Source organism: Convolutriloba macropyga, chromosome 3, assembly GCF_964194025.1.
Source record: "Convolutriloba macropyga chromosome 3, txConMacr16.3, whole genome shotgun sequence".
In the NCBI taxonomy this organism is placed as follows: domain Eukaryota; kingdom Metazoa; phylum Xenacoelomorpha; order Acoela; family Convolutidae; genus Convolutriloba; species Convolutriloba macropyga.
Genome location: NC_134470.1, coordinates 8,685,043 through 8,703,287, shown reverse-complemented (window position 1 = coordinate 8,703,287; position 18,245 = coordinate 8,685,043). Strand labels below are relative to the sequence as shown.

The 18,245-nt window shown below is 36.0% G+C and overlaps 1 protein-coding gene across 1 annotated transcript in view; it reads right to left on the bottom strand.

Annotated features, from left to right (window-relative positions):
* Positions 1-6,380: 6,380 nt before the first annotated feature.
* LOC142336520 (epithelial sodium channel subunit alpha-like) overlaps positions 6,381-18,245 on the bottom strand; it is a 46,316-nt gene continuing 34,451 nt past the window's right edge. The window contains exons 3-4 of the mRNA XM_075385426.1: positions 9,486-9,663; positions 6,381-6,699 (exon numbers count right to left, since the gene is read on the bottom strand). Coding sequence (XP_075241541.1) covers positions 6,381-6,699; positions 9,486-9,663 — 497 coding nt within the window. The remainder of the gene's footprint in view (positions 6,700-9,485; positions 9,664-18,245) is intronic.

Genomic DNA, 18,245 nt, shown 5'->3' with positions numbered 1-18,245 from the left:
TCATGTGCACTAGTACAATTAATACTATTAGTGGAATGGAGAAATGAGTTATGTTTTTGATCCGCGAATGATTTAGTATTATTAGTTAAATGTACGCGCGGGGCGTGTGTACTATACTGATGATTGAAATTAAGGGAGGTTACATTAGAGTTGTATTTTCGCGCCGCGAGATTCGAATTATCAATTATTAAGCGTACACGCTGGGCGGAATTTAGGTGCAAATTGGAAGTTTGTTTTGAACAGAATTTTGAACTATTGTTTCGCGGGACGAGATTTGAACTAACATTTGTTAAGCGTACACGCTGGGCGGAATTTATTTCTGAATTAGAAGTTTGTTTTGAACAGAATTTTGAACTATTGTTTCGCGGGGCGAGTAAATCATGAATTTTAGTTTGAGGATTTGGTGTTACGTAATTTATGGTTAAAACTTGTTCTGTATTAGTGGTGGAATTTTTATTTTCACCATCAATATCAATATACAATTTATGAAGTGAATTAGCTGAGAGATTATGTTTTCGTTGAAGTAATTGAGCATCAGAATGTATGCTTTATAACGTTGCAACTAAAAATTCCTCGTCATTTTTGGAAACAATTTTTGCTGGTTGATATGGATTTCGAGATATGTAATAAACTAGTCCCATTTTCGCGCCAGGTAGATGCTCTATTGAGAATTGATAAGGCAAAAGACGATCAACCCATCGTGATAACCTGCTATTGTAACTTTTATTTGATCGATCTTCTTTTAAAATGGAAAGTAATGCGCGGTGATCAGTGATAACAGTGAATTCTTTACCATACAAATAATTTTTAAAATATTCTATGGACCATACTACCCCAAGAAGTTCTAATTCGTTAATACTATAACGTTCCTCACTACTGTTTAAAAATCTTGATGCAAAAGAGATCGGCTTCCAACCGTCAACTGTTAGTTGTTCTAGTGCTGCTCCCAATCCGGAGCGAGAAGCATCACATTTGATTCGTGTTTCAAGTTGGGGGTTATAGTGAATGTTTTCTGTATGATTTGCTATGCGAGTTTTAATGGCATTAAAATGTAGCGTATGAGCGTCAGTCCAAATGTATTTAGTGGACTTACGAAGTAGAGGTCTTAAAGGATGGCAAAATTGAGCTAAATTGGGAACAAATTTACTAATATAGTGGACTGAGCCGAGAAATGAGCGTAATTTTTTAAGTGTATTAGGTGGTTGTAATGACATAATAGAGGATGTTTTTGATTCGAGTGGCGATATCCCAGATTGAGTTATATTATATCCTAACCAGGAAATTTGTTGTTTCGCAAAGTGGCATTTAGGAAGGTTAATTCGAAGGTTATCTGCATCCTATTTTTCAAGACAATCTAATACAAGTTGGAAGTGATCACCTTCTGAACCTTTGCTAACAATTAAGATGTCGTCTAAGAAACAAAATGTATTTTTAAGTCCAATCAGGGTGTAATCCACTGCCTTCTTAAACTCGGCAGGCATGTCTGTAAGACCGTAAAATCCCCTCTTGAATCGATATGTGCCTGTCATGTCACCACTTACAATACTAAAATTACAATGATTAGCAGTTTCGGGGTGTAAGTTTAGTTGGCTGCATGCATATTTAAGATCTATAGTAGAGAAATATATTTGTTCCGCTGGTTCTGTTTTGTAGTTTGTTATTATTTGTGATATGGAATCCATAAGTGTTTCAATATTTGGCATCTGATATTTGTTTTTGTGTATTGCTTTGTTAAGAGTTTTAGAATCTAGTGCTAACTTTATGGTTTGATCTCGTTACAATAGTGATAATGGTGATTACAATAGGTGAAATAAAATATTGGTCAGAAAAGTTATTCAGTTTTTCTATATGTCCCTCTACAAGAAGTTTTTTAATTTCATTATTTACTCGTTCTTGTAAAATAATGGATACTCTTCTACCCTTTTGATGTTTTGGCTGAAAATTTCGATGGAATTTAGATTTGACAATGTGTATTTTTGAGCGACCAATACGTGTAATAATTTGAGGAAATTGTTGTGCAATACGTGTTTTAAATGGACATTGAGATATGATAGTGTTGACCATACTACCTTCATGTTTTGGGATTTGAGTTACTGAGATTTCGAGAGCGTCAAATAGATCTCTACCCACTAGTGGTTATAGCCCGTCAAGGACTACTTCAATTTCAGCTTCTTCAAGTTGCCATCCATTGCTCGCAATTGGTGCCTGTATCATACCCGTCACGTTTATGGGTTCGTTTGAAAATGTTTTGAGTTCCTGAGGAGGCGCTATCATCAGCCAACGTGCAAGGGGAGAATTTTCCACAATCTCCGAAGCAGGAGACTCGGGTAAAATACTGCATACGCTGCCTGAATCAATGAGAAGTCCAACGTGGGTATTACCAATTTGTAAGATGGTGTTCTTTGGTTCGATCTGTATTGCGTTACTTGCGATGCTAGCGACCATATTGTCATCTGAGCTATCGTAGTCCGATTCGCATTGCGGGTTATAATTCATATTTTGTATAGCCTCAACCGTTTGGTCAGTTGTAGTTTCTTCAACGGAGTTAACATTAGAGCGGGTAGATTTATTTGATGATGACTTCGGTTTCCTGCACACTCGCGAAAAATGGTTTTGGAGGCCACAATTATTGCAAGTCTTGCCTCTCGCAGTACACTTGACTATATGATTAGCTGACCAAGTTAAGCCACAGTTCCTGCCGAGTTGGTTTGGTGATCGAGTAAAGCTAGATGTAGTCGGCCGTTGATTCGGTGGTCGAAAAGATCGTTGAGGAATTATTGCATTAACTTGCGGAGCAGATTGCGAGTTTGTAATTTGAAGTTGGTTTCTTTGACCTAATTCCATATTTATGGCCAAACGTAATGCTTGGGCTGGTTCTAAAGTTTCTCGCAACAATTTCCGTTGAATTTCTGGATCTAACATATTTGCAATAAATAAGTCTCTGATGAGGGTGTCTTCTTGACTCCCGAGTTCACAATTTTCAGAAAGTTGTTTCAATTTTCCGAAGAAATGTTCGATGGACTCTCCTCTTGTCTGTTTTGTGGTGAGAAGTACATACCTATCAAATGTGATATTGCGCTGACGAATAAATGCTGTTTCCGTGATTGTCGAAAGTTCTGCTGTTGAGAGACTGTCCATCTTGAGGTAAGGGTTTTGGCTACAAACAATTCGACGTCCTTCAGTGCCCAAACTGAGGTATAGCATTGACACAGTCTTTCAATCGGCCTGTGCCCATGGTTTGTCTCCGCACATTATTCCTATCTCCAGATGTCTCTGACACCGATTTTCCCAGTTCATTTTTGATTGAGCGTTCCTCGCCAATCTTTCCCTCTCCGATTGTGCCGATGATCCTGCTATCGTAACCTCATAGATCGATTCAAGTGGTAGTTGCACTGTTTCGGGTTTTGGTTCCAACAAAGTGTCTATTGTAATATTTTCCTTCGCAAGAAGAGCTAACTTGGCCTGCATCTGCCAGTTTCCATTTCAGCGGCGGGTCTACACTAGGTTTATCCCAAAATGGCTCAATGTCAAGTGGGGTCCGCTTCTGAGCTGCTGACTACGCCATGTCGTACGCAAGTGAGATTGCGTACTTGTTCTTGAGTCGCGAGTTGCGTTTATGTTTTATGACCTACTTGCGCGGCGAGTGCGCTTTACACAATTTCTAAATGAATCCGCTTAGCGAATCGCGTAATGATTATTAGTTTACTTTACTCGATTTGTAAAGACAGTTAATGAAGAATAAGTTAAATTGAGCAACTGTACGCGAAGCGCAAAACTAAGAGAATGAAAATTAAGGCAACTGGTATTCCAGAAGTCATAATAAACGTGAACAATAATTCCCCGCTATGGGAGATGGGAACAACAGACTAGCATGTGAAATAACATTGACTTATACACATGCCCCTCAGGAATAACTACATTAAATAAATTAAGTACATCGTATGATAAATTTACTGCACTGAATTAATTTATGATGTATGACACCCTCATTGAACTCGAAAAACTGCATCCATGGGAAAACGAATTTCTTGAACCGATGGAGGACTATATCTGCGATGCTTTTCAATTCGATGAAGCGAAGATGTTTTTACAGCTTCAGTCTTTTTAGAATTTCACAGGAGCTGGGCCACCCAAAACGTACCAAAGACATCTTCTCCACGCAATCAATTTTTCAATTTCCGATCAATCCAAGCAAGCAAGGAATTCTTTAACCAATTTAAAGAATTTGGCCAGCAAAGGCCAGTTCCCCAGTTTCTTGGCTCCAGCTTTTTGTAGTCATTCATTAACAGCATTGAAAGAAACCGACATTAGACTCATTGCTATGGGTGAAGTTATTCGACGCCGCGTGGCCAAGTGCATTGCAAAAGAAGCAGTCTTCGAGGAAGTTGAGTCGTTTCGAGCAAAGCACTTGGGAGTTGCTGTCAATGGAGGTGCCGAGGGCGTAGTGCATGTCACAAAAATAAACTTCGAAAAAATGGTAAAAACAAAAAGTGTGGGAATACTCCAGATTGCTTTGAGAAACGCATTGAATTCAGTGAAGCGCAGTCATTTCTTCGGCTCAACAAAAATTTTGATGCCTATTATAATGTCTTTTTTGCATCCTTTTGTTTTTCAAAGCATGGTGATTTGTTGTTCAATAGCTCAACTGTTGACAGTCAGTCAGGAGTGCAACAAGGAGATCCGCTATCCCAATTGAAAAACCGATTGTGTTAGTTTTAATATTCCACTTAAAAACCCAATTGTGTTGGTTCTACTAATCCAATTGAAAACCCGATTTGTGGGTTTTGATTCATATAATGAATTATCATCGGAGTGACGAGGGATCATTAATCCGGATGTTGCTGTGATTAAAAACTTGGATTATGACTTTAAACTGATAACTAATGACATGTCAGTGAGCTAATAAAATCGACTAAGATTATCTTACCAAGCCATATATTAATTGAATTTGCTATTTTGACATCAGTGATTCTTTATGAACCATGATTTCATTATTTTACATCTTCTCACTTTAAAAATTAAAATATCTTTCATGGCGAAAATATTTTTTATTTGAGCAAATTGCTGTTATCATAAAGCATATGCTTGAGGGTCAAAAAACGGGAAAATGCTCTTGTCTTTTATGGTTAATAAATTCATTTGAAATTAGAGTTGAAACAATTCGCCCATCATTTTCTGAATTTGTTCCGCCGACTTCTTGTCATCGACGTCTTCTGCTCCAACGACAAAATGCGCATTCGACAGTCTTCTTTTAGAGGTCATCAGGGTCAAAGGCCGCAGCGAATCATCCGAATGCTCCGAATTTAGTGTTTGTCTTGGTTCTTCGACGACAATTTCTGGTTTTTGTGGAGAAACGTAGAAATTGGAGTTGTTGGTTTTTTGGTTATCGCGTTCGAAGATACGTTTCTTTCCGCGAAGTCGTAGATACTCGATCATGTCGAAACCGAAGTCGACAATTTCTAGAATGGTCAAAACACTGAAGCCCAAATATAGGCCTAAAAGCCCGCCGACATTTGAAAGTGTGTTCACAAAGCTATATACGGGTCGTTCTTCGAGGACTGTTGTTGTTAGATCTTTAAGGTGCACGCTGACGCTGCCGAATGTTGATCGAACAAAACTGAGAGCATTTTGTGAGTTCTTGGAGTGGATATTGATAACCTAATTGCCCTAGTCTAACTTCGACGCTTATTTAATAATCATAATAATATTAAATTGTTCGTAGTGCCAAACAATAGTCATAAAAATTATATACATTGTACAAAAACAATTGATTACAATGTATGACACTACAAGGTCACCATTAAACCTATTTGGTTCGTTTTCAGAGTTGTGCAAAATAAGTTGGAAAAAATTGGTTAGAAAAAAAATATATTATCCAGTTCGAACAGGGGTTAACTGTTGAAGCCGGATCTTGCAAGATTTTTGCAAATGACGCTTATCGTGCAAGATGCAAGATCAGGACGCTTATGTGGGAAAAAATTCTTGCATATCCGACGGCCTATCTTGCAACATGGTGCGTAATGTTACAAGACTAGCATTCAAGATAGCGGTCGGTAATAAACTAAGGTGTTTGCGATCTCTCATCGGCTTCTGTTTTTTTAAATAGTAAATCAAGGTTTGGACCTCGACTTATGAAAAATCATTCTCGAAGCATAAAACTACAACAACTTGATTTCTGAAACTTTGTCTCTCTGTCCATGACGAGATCACCAAAATTTACACCAAAATTGACAAGAAAACTCAAAGTAAATCGCGTGAAAAATCACTTAAATACGCAATTTTCTTGTTCGTCAATTTTTCCCGACAAAAAATTGTATGTCAACCAACGATTTTTTTTGCGCAAATGCACAAAAAGGAAATTTTTAGATTTTGTTTTGTTATCAATATCCCTGTAGTTTATCATCCAGATATTTTTCGATGATCATTCGAAGGAACTCGGCTGCCGATCCGTTGTTCAGACTTTCCTCAATTGTGTTCACAAATCTGGAGATGGACTTGTTAGTCGGCCATTCCAGTTGGGTTATCTCCATAATGTAATCTTTCTTCACGCATTCATTGGGACAATCGCATTGGACATTTGGGCTAAATTCTCTGTCAATATCTTCAACGCAGCTTCGATTTGATATCATATTCAGAGTACACAATGGAGCCTCCAGGAATCCGAGATTGTCAACACAACCACATTTAAGCATCTTTTCCCTAAATGAGCAAATCATATGGAAATGGAGCTCGACTGGAATTAGAGTCGAACGAGCGCAGAGCCGAATGAGAAAATATGAGAATCAGAGCCGAATGCTGAAATTTAGTTGGCCAAATAATATGGCTCCAATCACAGATAGACCTTCGTTACGCAATTTATACTCATTTTGTCACAAAAATTGCCTTAAAAGTAATGAGTTTAGTTAACCAATCAGATTTCGGGAAATATTCGGTTTTGAATCTCTTTTTATGGCGCCGTTGGGCTCTACCGGCGTCCTCCCACCCAAGGCCGAGGTCCCAGACCGAATCAAGCTCTGATCAGAGCCAGTCGAGCGCCCACCTGTGCATTCTGCACTCGAAACTACATGGCCTGGTTGACCTTTCGAGCGCCCTTGAGTCTGATCAAAGGCGAATTTTCACGCAGGATCTTCTAATCAGAAGTGATTTTGCGCACGCTTGAGTCTGGTTAGAAGTCTTTTCGAGCGCAGAGAACAATTTTGAGCGCAATTGGGTCTTTTAAGGTGTGAGACAGTTTGGTGTCAGAAGACATTTCAGTCTGGGCCGTCTGATCAAATATGACTTCGGCTTGGGACCTCATCCTGTGCAAACATTGACATTTTTGGCGATTACGACTTACAATTTTGTTCAATTTTTTCTTGCAAAAGTATGCAAGTTTTTCTTTGGTTTCCTAAAAACAGATTATGCGGCCCCATACCATCCCCAGCCAGCGCTCCTACCCAATAAGTTAACCATTGGGTGCAGCATTTTAATATTTAATTCTGTAAAACCTATCTTAATACATATAAAAAGCGCCTTAGACCGTGGGACATGACAACATAGGAACGCTTTACCACGCTTTCATCTCACAATGTGGAATGTGTATCATCCAACGATTAAGCACCTATCGAGGACCAACAATGCTATAGAAGGTTTTCATAGAGGTTTTGAATCTATGCTGCAAATGAACAAACCCGATGTTTGGAAATTTTTGGAGGCGATACACAGACAACAATCGCTTCAAGAGTTTACCGTGGCACAACAAAAAGGGGGAAGCAGGAGGTAAAAGAAAATGAAAATCATGGAACAATAAAACGAATTGTTTGTGCCGAACACGAATATCATCCATTAGAATACATTTTGAGAAACTGTTTCAATCTTTTGCTTTTTATCTGTGTAATTGTGTTAGAATCTGTGTAAGTGTAAATATAATTCATATAAATATTCAATTAATTTAATTTGATTGAGTTTACATCTCTTTGGTAGTCAAGTGGGGGTTTATTTCCCTGGGGTTTTTTCCTTGGGGGTTTCTTTCCGTGGGTTTTTTTCCTATCTAATTTTGGGTGTTTTTTTCCGTGGGTTTTTTTCCGAAACCGAATTTATGTCACGGTTTTTGTTCTGACAGACTAGGGAAATTCTGATATTTAATTAATTAAAAATATTCGTTGGAAAAGCTGGAAAAATAAAACAACTAAAATTCTTGATTCACGTGCAATCACTTTTCAAATTGTGGAGTTAATGATTTTGAAGATGTCTTCCATTCAACAGTACGGTGTTTGTACGGACGCAATGTTTCTCAATCAGACAACTAGACTAGAATGAACTCGGTTTTTAAACAGGATTAATTTAATTTTAAAAAATTGCACGATGTTAAAAAAACTATGGTTATCATCAATTTTTTCTGTTTAAATCATGAATCGTATCAATTTTCATGCAATTGATTGTTCAAGCTATAGCGAAGCAATTGACTGTTCAAGGTTCCCGCTCATTGCTTGAGACGAAATTTAAAAGTTTGTAGTTATTCAAGTTCATCGGTAAACTACCTTAAAAAGCTATCTAAATGTTAAATTTTCCGATTTAATATGATGCTTATATTCATTGTTGGTGATTACTTTGTTGTCCATTTCTCTAAGTGCACTCACAAGTATGCCTATGTTTTGACCACGACTTATGAAAAGATCAAGCTCCAAAAAGTGGTATGACAAGTCCAAGCTTGACCAACATGGGTATAAAAAGACCATTCTCAACCCAGAAGGGGCAGAAAAAAATCATGCTTGACAGAGAATGGCCATAAAATGACCATTCTAAACAGAAATGTGGTATGAAGAGACCATGCGTGACCTAAAAAAACTGTGAAAAGATAACGCTCGACCCAAAAGTTGTATGAAAAGACCATGCTTGAACCCTAATGGGCACAAAAAGACCATTTTAAGCCCAAAAATGCTATAAAAAGATCAGGTTCGACCAAAAAGGGGTATGAACAGACAATTCTCAACCCAAAAGGGGCATGAAAAGATCATGCCTGAACCAAAATGAGTATAAAATTATAAAATGACAATTCTAAACATAAAAGTGGTATAAAAACATCATGCTTGACATAAAAAAAACTATGAAAAGATAACTAAAAGTGGTATGAAAAGACCTTGCTTTACCAACATGGGCAGTAAAAGAATATTCTAATCCCAAAATTGTTATGAAAAGACCACACTTGAAACATAATGGGCAAAAAAAGACAAATCTATGTCCAAAAATTCATTAAAAGATCATTCTCGACCAAAATGGGGAATGAAAAGACCATCAGTGACCTAAAAGTAGTATGAAAAGATCATGCTAGACTACCCAAAAATGTATGAAGAGACCATGCGTGAACCAAAATGGGCATAAGTTTCGACCGTTCAAAATTTTTTTGTTCAGCAAGTTGAACCTATTTTGTTCCTCTATTTGCCTCTATTTGCCACACAAGTTGCCTCCATTTTGTTCAACATGTTGACCTAAATTGTGCATCTAACCTCTGATTGCAATCAAACTGGCACTCGATTTTATTGCGAAATCTGATCAACTTCCCAACTTCGTAGTCTTGACAATCACTGAACGGACTGGGAAGTTTCTTGAGCTGTTTGGGGTGTACTGCGACTGAGTGGTGGAATCCAGGGGCCAGGTTGATCTCATTCTTCCAGTCAACGTAATCTGGGCACAATTTGTAACCAATTAGTTCACTCTACAAAAATTCTGGGAAAAATTGAGTTTGCTTCTTTTTCTCATAAGAAAGGCCAAGACTTGCACCTCCCCAGTCGCGACCGGATGGCTATCTTGTAAGATCTTGCGAGAATCTTGCGAAAAACGGTTATCATGCAAGATCCTGCAAGATAACTACTCGATTTCGGCTTGGACCATTACATAAAAATGCTTAAATTGTCCATCCAAGGAAAAAATTACTTTGTAACGGTAACGGTGCTTTATGGCTTTCATGAAGTCAAAAGTGAATCTTATATGGCTGCCAAAATTGGTAAACCCGGGATGTGGTAACCAGTTTTGGCCCGGGTGGCAAAGCATGATACATATGAAAAGTTTCATAACCAATAAGCTCACACTGCAAAAATTATTTAAAAAAACGTTCTTGCATGGTGGGACATGAATCTTACAAAGAAGTTAGGTCAAGTAATTTTCACCCACGTCAATCTTGCCCTTGCCCGGACCTACCTCCCATTACATATCAGCACTGAGTCATCAAATTTGCATCATGTTTTTGCTCTTCCAAGTTTTCTGATCATGACACTATTTGTTATTATCATAATACTATTCAGAACATGATTCTGCTTTTCCAATTTTTGGCTTGATTTATAACCTGACCTTTAGCTGCGAAGCATGATTTATAACCTGACCTTTAGCTGTGAAGCATGATTTATAACCTGACCTTTGGCTGTGAAGCATGATTTATAATCTGACCTTTGACTGTGAAGCACGATCACTAACCTGACCTTTGGCTGTGACGCATGATTTTTAACCTGACATTTTACTGCGAAGCATGATTTTTAACCTGACATTTTACTGCGAAGCATGATTTATAACCTGACCTTTGACTGTGAAGCATGATTTATAACCTGACCTTTGGCTGTGAAGCATGATTTATAACCTGACCTTTGGCTGTGAAGCATGATTTATAACCTTATATTTGACTTTGAAACATGATTTATAAACTAACCGTTGACTGTGACCATGAGTCGCCAGTGCAGAACATCATTCCGACAGTTGTCAGATATCTTTGACCTTGGAGCTCCTTAACGAGACAAAATCAGGCTACCGGTAGAAATTGAATATTTCCATTATATCCCCCAAATCCAACAAACACCCACCCCCACCCAGCAAACAGCCTCAGGATGTTGAATGCGGCCATTTGGCTGCTGAAGAACATATGCACTACTGCGAACAATCTGTCCGATCTGGCATGGCATGGTAAATTGTTTATTTTTTCGAGTTCGGAAATGAAATCTTCTTGTAAAATAATATTTTAAATTTCGGACCAGTGTTCGATTTAAAGTGGTCAAGTTATACGAGAAGTTTGTACGCTGTTCTAGCGGTTACTAAGCGGATTTAACGAGACAACTAACCGAAATAATCCCATGCACGTAAAATCGAAATTTATTCGAAATTTTTGTTTATTATTTAGATATTCTGTACATTATGAAAAGAACAGTATTACCAGTGTATTTACAAAATGTTATTATTAAAACAAAGGTACAATTGTAAGTGATGCTTCTGATGGAAAGGTATGTTTGTAAATAATGCTTCTAATGCAAAGGTACCTTTATAAATGATGCTTTAGATACAAAGGTACGTTTAAAAATGATGCTTTGGATCTAAAGTACGTTTATAATTGATTCTTCAGATGCAAAGATACGTCTACAAATCATGCTTCACAGACAAACGTAAGGTTATAAATCATGATTCACATGTAACGGTCCCTAAATAATCCATGCTGTGCAGATTGTTGTTAGTCTGCACATACGCTTGGCATTCGGAAATCGATCTTTGAACTTGATATGGTTTGGATATATACTGAAAACAGTTGAAATACAATTATTCAGCCCTGAAATGTTTTGAGAACACAATTCGGATGTTACTCGAACTAACAATTTGATTGCTCATTTTTGCTGAACAACAGCAATGCAGAGCCTCAGATATATTTTTAATAGAAAAAAAATAGATGTCGATTTTAATCAGCGAGAGTTTTAATCATTGCTTCAAAAGTTTGACATCTTTTTTTACCCGATGCAGTGGAGAGGAAAATTGTTACTAATAATCACAATTGTAGATTAAGTAGCGCGCAATGTGAGTAGTGGATAAAACAAGGAAATCAACCACTAGCAAAATTTGGCCCGTTCTCCAAACGCTAATCGCGCAAGTCGAATAGGGCCAAATTTTACTACTTGTTGATTTCCTTGTTTTATCCACTACTATACATTTTCTCTATATTCGATTCAAAATCAATCAGAAATCAATTAAAAATAAAAATAAAACAAAAAATCAAAAAAATCAAAGCAAAATTTACATTTCACTCTTTAAGACCGATTCACTCTTATTCGGTGTGATCCCCCAGTAGAAAGATCGCTCTTTTTCGCTCTTAAAGAGTGATTCCCTCTTTTTTTGATATTTTTTTTAATTTTTATACTTTTATTTCAAATTATCTATACCCTTCAATAATATTATATTTTCTTTTACTTTTTCTATATTTAACCCATTATTAAAAAGAAATGATACAAAATTATAATATTTACACGAACAACTTTCAACTTTCCTCAGTTTGGCTAATAACTGAAGGACTTACAGTCTTGCTTTGCCAAATGGAATTAATTGTTTTCTCACTCAAATTTCTACTAAATCCTTAAATCCTTTAGGTATATCTATATCTGGATGTTGTTTCTTTACATGAGCCCGTATCCCATCATATCTCACAACAGAAGCACAATATGGACAATTAACTTTAGCTGAAGTACAACTCCTCCATGTATACTTACTCTCATCAAAATCAGTTAGTGGTTTTATATAATTACATTTATTACAACTTCCAATTGAGACTTCTGGGCTAAGGTTAAGGTTAAGGTTAAGGTTAGGGTTAGGGTTAAGGTTAAGGTTAGGGTTAGGGTTGGGGTTAGGGTTAAGGTTAGGGTTAGGGTCTGAGTTAGAGTTAGAGTCATAGATAGAACTAGAACCAGATCCAGAACTAGAACTAGAGCTAGAACTAAAACTAGAACTAGAACTAGAACTAGAACTAGAACTAAAATTAGAACTAGATTCATTTTTTAAAGAACAACCTCATAGAGAAAAATTATTAGCACAAATAGCACTTAGTATTATATTACCACACACACAATTATCAGTTTCACCTTTATGACATGATTCATAATGATATTTTAAACAAGCAATGTTTCCATATTTATAGCTACATTCAAAACATTTTAAAAGCATTTATAATAGGGTAAACTATAATATTTACCTATCCATTTTGCAGATCTACGTAATCATTACCTAATCATTTTGCAGTGAACCTAATTTTACCTAATCATTTTGCAGTGAACGAGCTTTGCTCGTTGTTCTCCAACGAACTTTGTTCGTGGTTCTCCAAAGAACTTTGGTCATGGTTCTCCAACGAACTTTGTTCGTGGTTTACCAAACTGCTTGGCTTGCCACTGACTTCAATTAAATCTTTAGTATTATCTTTAGATGTGATACACTCTGCTAAATATTTATTTCCTAACGTATTGAGTGTATTAGTTTTACATCTCTTATCTAAAATCATTTCAAGGTCTAACTCTTTTTTATCTCTAACAAAAATTATAATCTCTTCTCTAAATTCTTCATTATTTCGATATAGTCAGGTTAAAAACTTTCCTCCCTTTCTATTCAAAATTACCATCTCTTCATTTATATATTCTTCTTGTAGTTTTTCTAAGGGTGTAACAAGTTTACGTGCCCCATTAACTAAACTATTTTTTAGATCGGTATAATCACTTTATGTATCAGTATTATCACTTTGCACATAGGACTTTGTCCATGTTTCACAATCAGTATAATCATTTCCCATATCAGGGAAGGAACGAAGTCCTTGGTACCCCAACCTGCTTGGCAGATCTTCTCCATATCCAACGTTAACCAAAGTGTTTGCTCTATTCAACTTATTCCTTGCACTCATTGCCACGGCTCCAACAGTTTTTATTATTGAATCAGGATAAATATAACTAGTTATAACTAAACCCCAACCTATAATTCCACCAATATTTGATAATTGTTCTAAACCTTTTGCTTTAACCATCTCTTTTGTTAAAACATCATTCTGAATTTGAATATTATTTAAAGTAAGAAGTTTATTAAAATAAAACTGATAATTATCATGATTAATGGTATTTCTATCTGTTGCATTTATCATGAGTGGTTTCATATATGCTGTAAGTTTATTTATATCTTCTCTTTCTAATTCATCTTTTAAACTAAGAGCTTTTAAATCAAGGAAACCAACTCTTGAATCATATATCATTGTTCTATTACTATAAATAATAATAAAAGTATTTTCCTTCTAATTATATTTAATTATGCCATAACGAAGTTCATCTGACATTCCATCTGTACGATTATATTGGTTACAATTTAACTCACTAATTATTTGACTAATGTCATGTTCACATTTATATATCTCATTAAAGTTTTTAAATAGATCAGGTCCAATATAAGTTGTTAAATAAATAGTATCACAACTCATTCTTGCGGTATTAATTGTTTGAGCTGGTTTATGACAAATTACAATCATTTGAGTATTATAATGTCTACCTTCAGTAAAATAATAAGCTATATCTTTATTTAACCTATCACCCATATCATCAAGTACTATTACACAATTTTGAAACTTATGCATATTATTTTTTGTGATCATTTTTATATCATATTTATCAAACCCAGTATAAAGTGTTTTAGACTCAGGATCTGTCCAGTATCTGTCATCTTTACACCCTATAACTATATTTTTAGCTTGGTCTTGGTTTTGGTTTTGGTTTTGGTCTTGGTTTTGGTTTTGGTCCCGGTTTTGGTTTTGGTCTTGGTTTTGGACTGAGTATAATATTAAGTATTGTCTAAGAAAATATGTTTTCCCTGTACCAGTTCCACCATAAACAATAGTATGTAATGGTGACTTTTCATATTCAAATCTAACTAGACTTGTATTCATAAATCCACCAAAGCTTTCTTCTAGTTTTGTGTATTTACTCGGTATTGAATCATATGTTATAAACAAAGTATAATTATTAAAAATAAAATAAAACCTACACTACCAGTCTCCATTTTTATATACAAAATATAGACTTGATTTAGACTCAGACTTAGACTTATTAAATTTATTATATAAAAATGCTTATCCTAACATTTGAGGAATTGAATAATAAATTTAATATTGATAATAGTGCTATGAGCGATATCAGAATAAAAGATGTAGGTAAAGATATAAGTCTAACACCAATTGAAATAGCAATGAGAGATCAAATTCCAGATAGTATCCGTGAAACGGCTTTGTCGATTGGGGACCCTGCTTCGCAGATTATCAATCCTAACTCCAACATTATTGTAAATATACATCCAACTGAAGGTACACATTGGGTTTTAGTTATAAGAAGAGAAGGTGGTCCTGTGTATTACTTTGATAGTTTTGGTGTAGAAACCCCACCGTTATTCCTGGAAGAATATGTTGATCTAGGCTCTAATGAAAGAATACAACAATATGATGAATCTTTTTGTGGGGCTTATTGTTTATATATGATCTATCTTATTGATAGAGGATTTAGAAATAAAAGTGCTTTGAATATTCTAGTTTATCAAATTAAATGTCCTGAAATATATAATGAGTGTTTATGTTTGGGTTGTCAGGTTAATGTTAACGATAATGTTATTTATAAGGTTATTGATAATGTTAATGATAATGATAATGTTAATGATAATGATAATGATAATGATAATGATAATGATAATGTTGACCTAAATTGTGCATCTAACCTCTGATTGTGCATCTAACCTCTGATTGCAATCAAACTGGCACTCAATTTTATTGCGAAATCTGATCAACTTCCCAACTTCGTAGTCTTGACAATCACTGAACGGACTGGGAAGTTTCTTGAGCTGTTTGGGTTGTACTGCGACTGAATGGCGGAATCCAGGGGCCAGGTTGATCTCATTCTTCCAGTCTACGTAATCTGGGCACAAATTGTAACTAATTAGTTCACTCTACAAAAATTCTAGGAAAAATTGAGTTTGCTTCTTTTTCTCATAAGAGAGGCAACGACTTACACCTACCCAGTCGAGACCGGATGGCTATCTTGTAAGATCTTGCGAGAATCTTGCCAAAAACGGTTACCATGCAAGATCATGCAAGATAACTACTCGATTTCGGCTTGGACCATTACATAAAAGTACTTAAATTGTCCGTCCAAGGAAAAAAATTACTTTGTAACGGTAACGGTGCTTTTTGGCTTTCATGAAATCAAAAGTGAATCTTATATGGCTGCCAAAATTGGTAAACCCGGGATGTGGTAACCAGTTTTGGCGCGGATGGCAAAACATGATAGATTTGAAAAGTTTCTTAACCAATAAGCTCACACTATAAAAATTATTTTAAAAAACGTTCATGCATCGTGGGACATGAATCTTACAAAGAAGTTAGGTCAAGTAATTTTCACCCGCGTCAATCTTGCCCGAACCTACCTCCCATTACATATCAGCACTGAGTCATCAAATTTGCATCATGTTTTTGCTCTTCCAAGTTGTCTGATCATGACACTATTTGTTATTATCATAATACTATTCAGAACATGATTCTGCTTTTCCAATTTTTGGCTTGATTTATAACCTGACCTTTAGCTGCGAAGCATGATTTATAACCTGACCATTAGCTGTGAAGCATGATTTATAACCTGACCTTCAGCTGTGAAGCATGATTGATAACCTGACCTTTAGCTGTGAAGCATGATTTATAACCTGACTTTAGCTGTGAAGCATGATTTATAACCTGACCTTTAGCTGCGAAGCATAATTTATAACCTGACCTTTAGCTGTGAAGCATGATTTATAACCTGACCTTTAGCTGTGAAGCATGATTTATAACCTGACCTTTAGCTGTGAAGAATGATTTATAACCTGACCTTTAGCTGTGAAGCATGATTTATAACCTGACCTTTAGCTGCGAAGCATGATTTATAACCTGACCTTTTGCTGTGAAGCATGATTTAAAACCTGACCTTTAGCTGTGAAGCATGATTTATAACCTGACCTTTAGTTGTGAAGCATGATTTATAACCTGACCTTTGGCTGTGAAGCGTGATTTATAATCTGACCTTTGACTGTGAAGCACGATCTATAACCTGACTTTTGGCTGTGACGCATGATTTTTAACCTGACATTTTACTGTGAAGCATGATTTATAACCTGACCTTTGGCTGTGAAGCATGATTTATAACCTGACCTTTGGCTGTGAAGCATGATTTATAACCTGACCTTTGGCTGTGAAGCATGATTTATAACCTTATATTTGACTTTGAAACATGATTTATAAACTAACCGTTGACTGTGACCATGAATCGCCAGTGCAGAACATCATTCCGACAGTTGTCAGATATCTTTGACCTTGGAGCTCCTTAACGAGACAAAATCAGGCTACCGGTAGAAAATTGAATATTTCCATTACATCCCCCAAGTCCACCCCCACCCAGCAAACAGCCTCAGGATGTCGAATGCGGCCATTTGGCTGCTGAAGAACATATGCACTACTGCGAACAATCTGTCCGATCTGGCATGGCATGGTAAATTGTTTATTTTTTCGAGTTCGGAAATGAAATCTTCTTGTAAAATAGTATTTTAAAGTTCGGACCAGTGTTCGATTTAAAGTGGTCAAGTTATACGAGAAGTTTGTGCGCTGTTCTAGCGGTTACTAACCAGATTTGACGAGACAACTAACCGAAATATTCTCATGCACGTAAAATCCTCTTTTGTTCGAAATTTTTATTTATCATTCAGATATTCTGTACATTATGAAAAGCACAGTTTTACCAGTGTATTTACAATATGTTATTTTTAAAACAAAGGTACGATTGTAAGTGATGCTTCTGATGGAAAAACATGTTTTTAAATGATACTTCTAATGCAAAGGTACCTTTATAAATGATGCTTTAGATACAAAGGTACGGTTAAAAATGATGCTTTGGATCTAAAGTACATTTAGAATTGATTCTTCAGATGCAAAGATACGTCTATAAATCATGCTTCACAGACAAACGTATGGTTATAAATCATGATTCACAAGTAACGTTCCCTAAATCAACCATGCTGTTCAGATTGTTGTTAGTCTGCACATACGCTTGGCATTCGGAAATCGATTTTCGAACTTGATATGGTTTGGATATGTACTGAAAACAGTTGAAATACAATTATTCAGCCCTGAAATGTTTTGAGAACACACTTCGGATGTTACTCGAACTAACAATTTGATTGCTCATTTTTGCTGAACAACAGCAATGCAGAGCCTCAGATATATTTTTAATAGACAAAAAATAGATGTCGATTTTAATCAGCGAGAGTTTTAATCATTGCTTCAAAAGTTTGACATCTTTTTTTACCCGATGCAGTGGAGAGGAAAATTGTTACTAATAATCACAATTGTAGATTAAGTAGCGCGCAATGTCAGTAGTGGATAAAACAAGGAAATCAACCACTAGCAAAATTTGGCCCGTTCTCCAAAC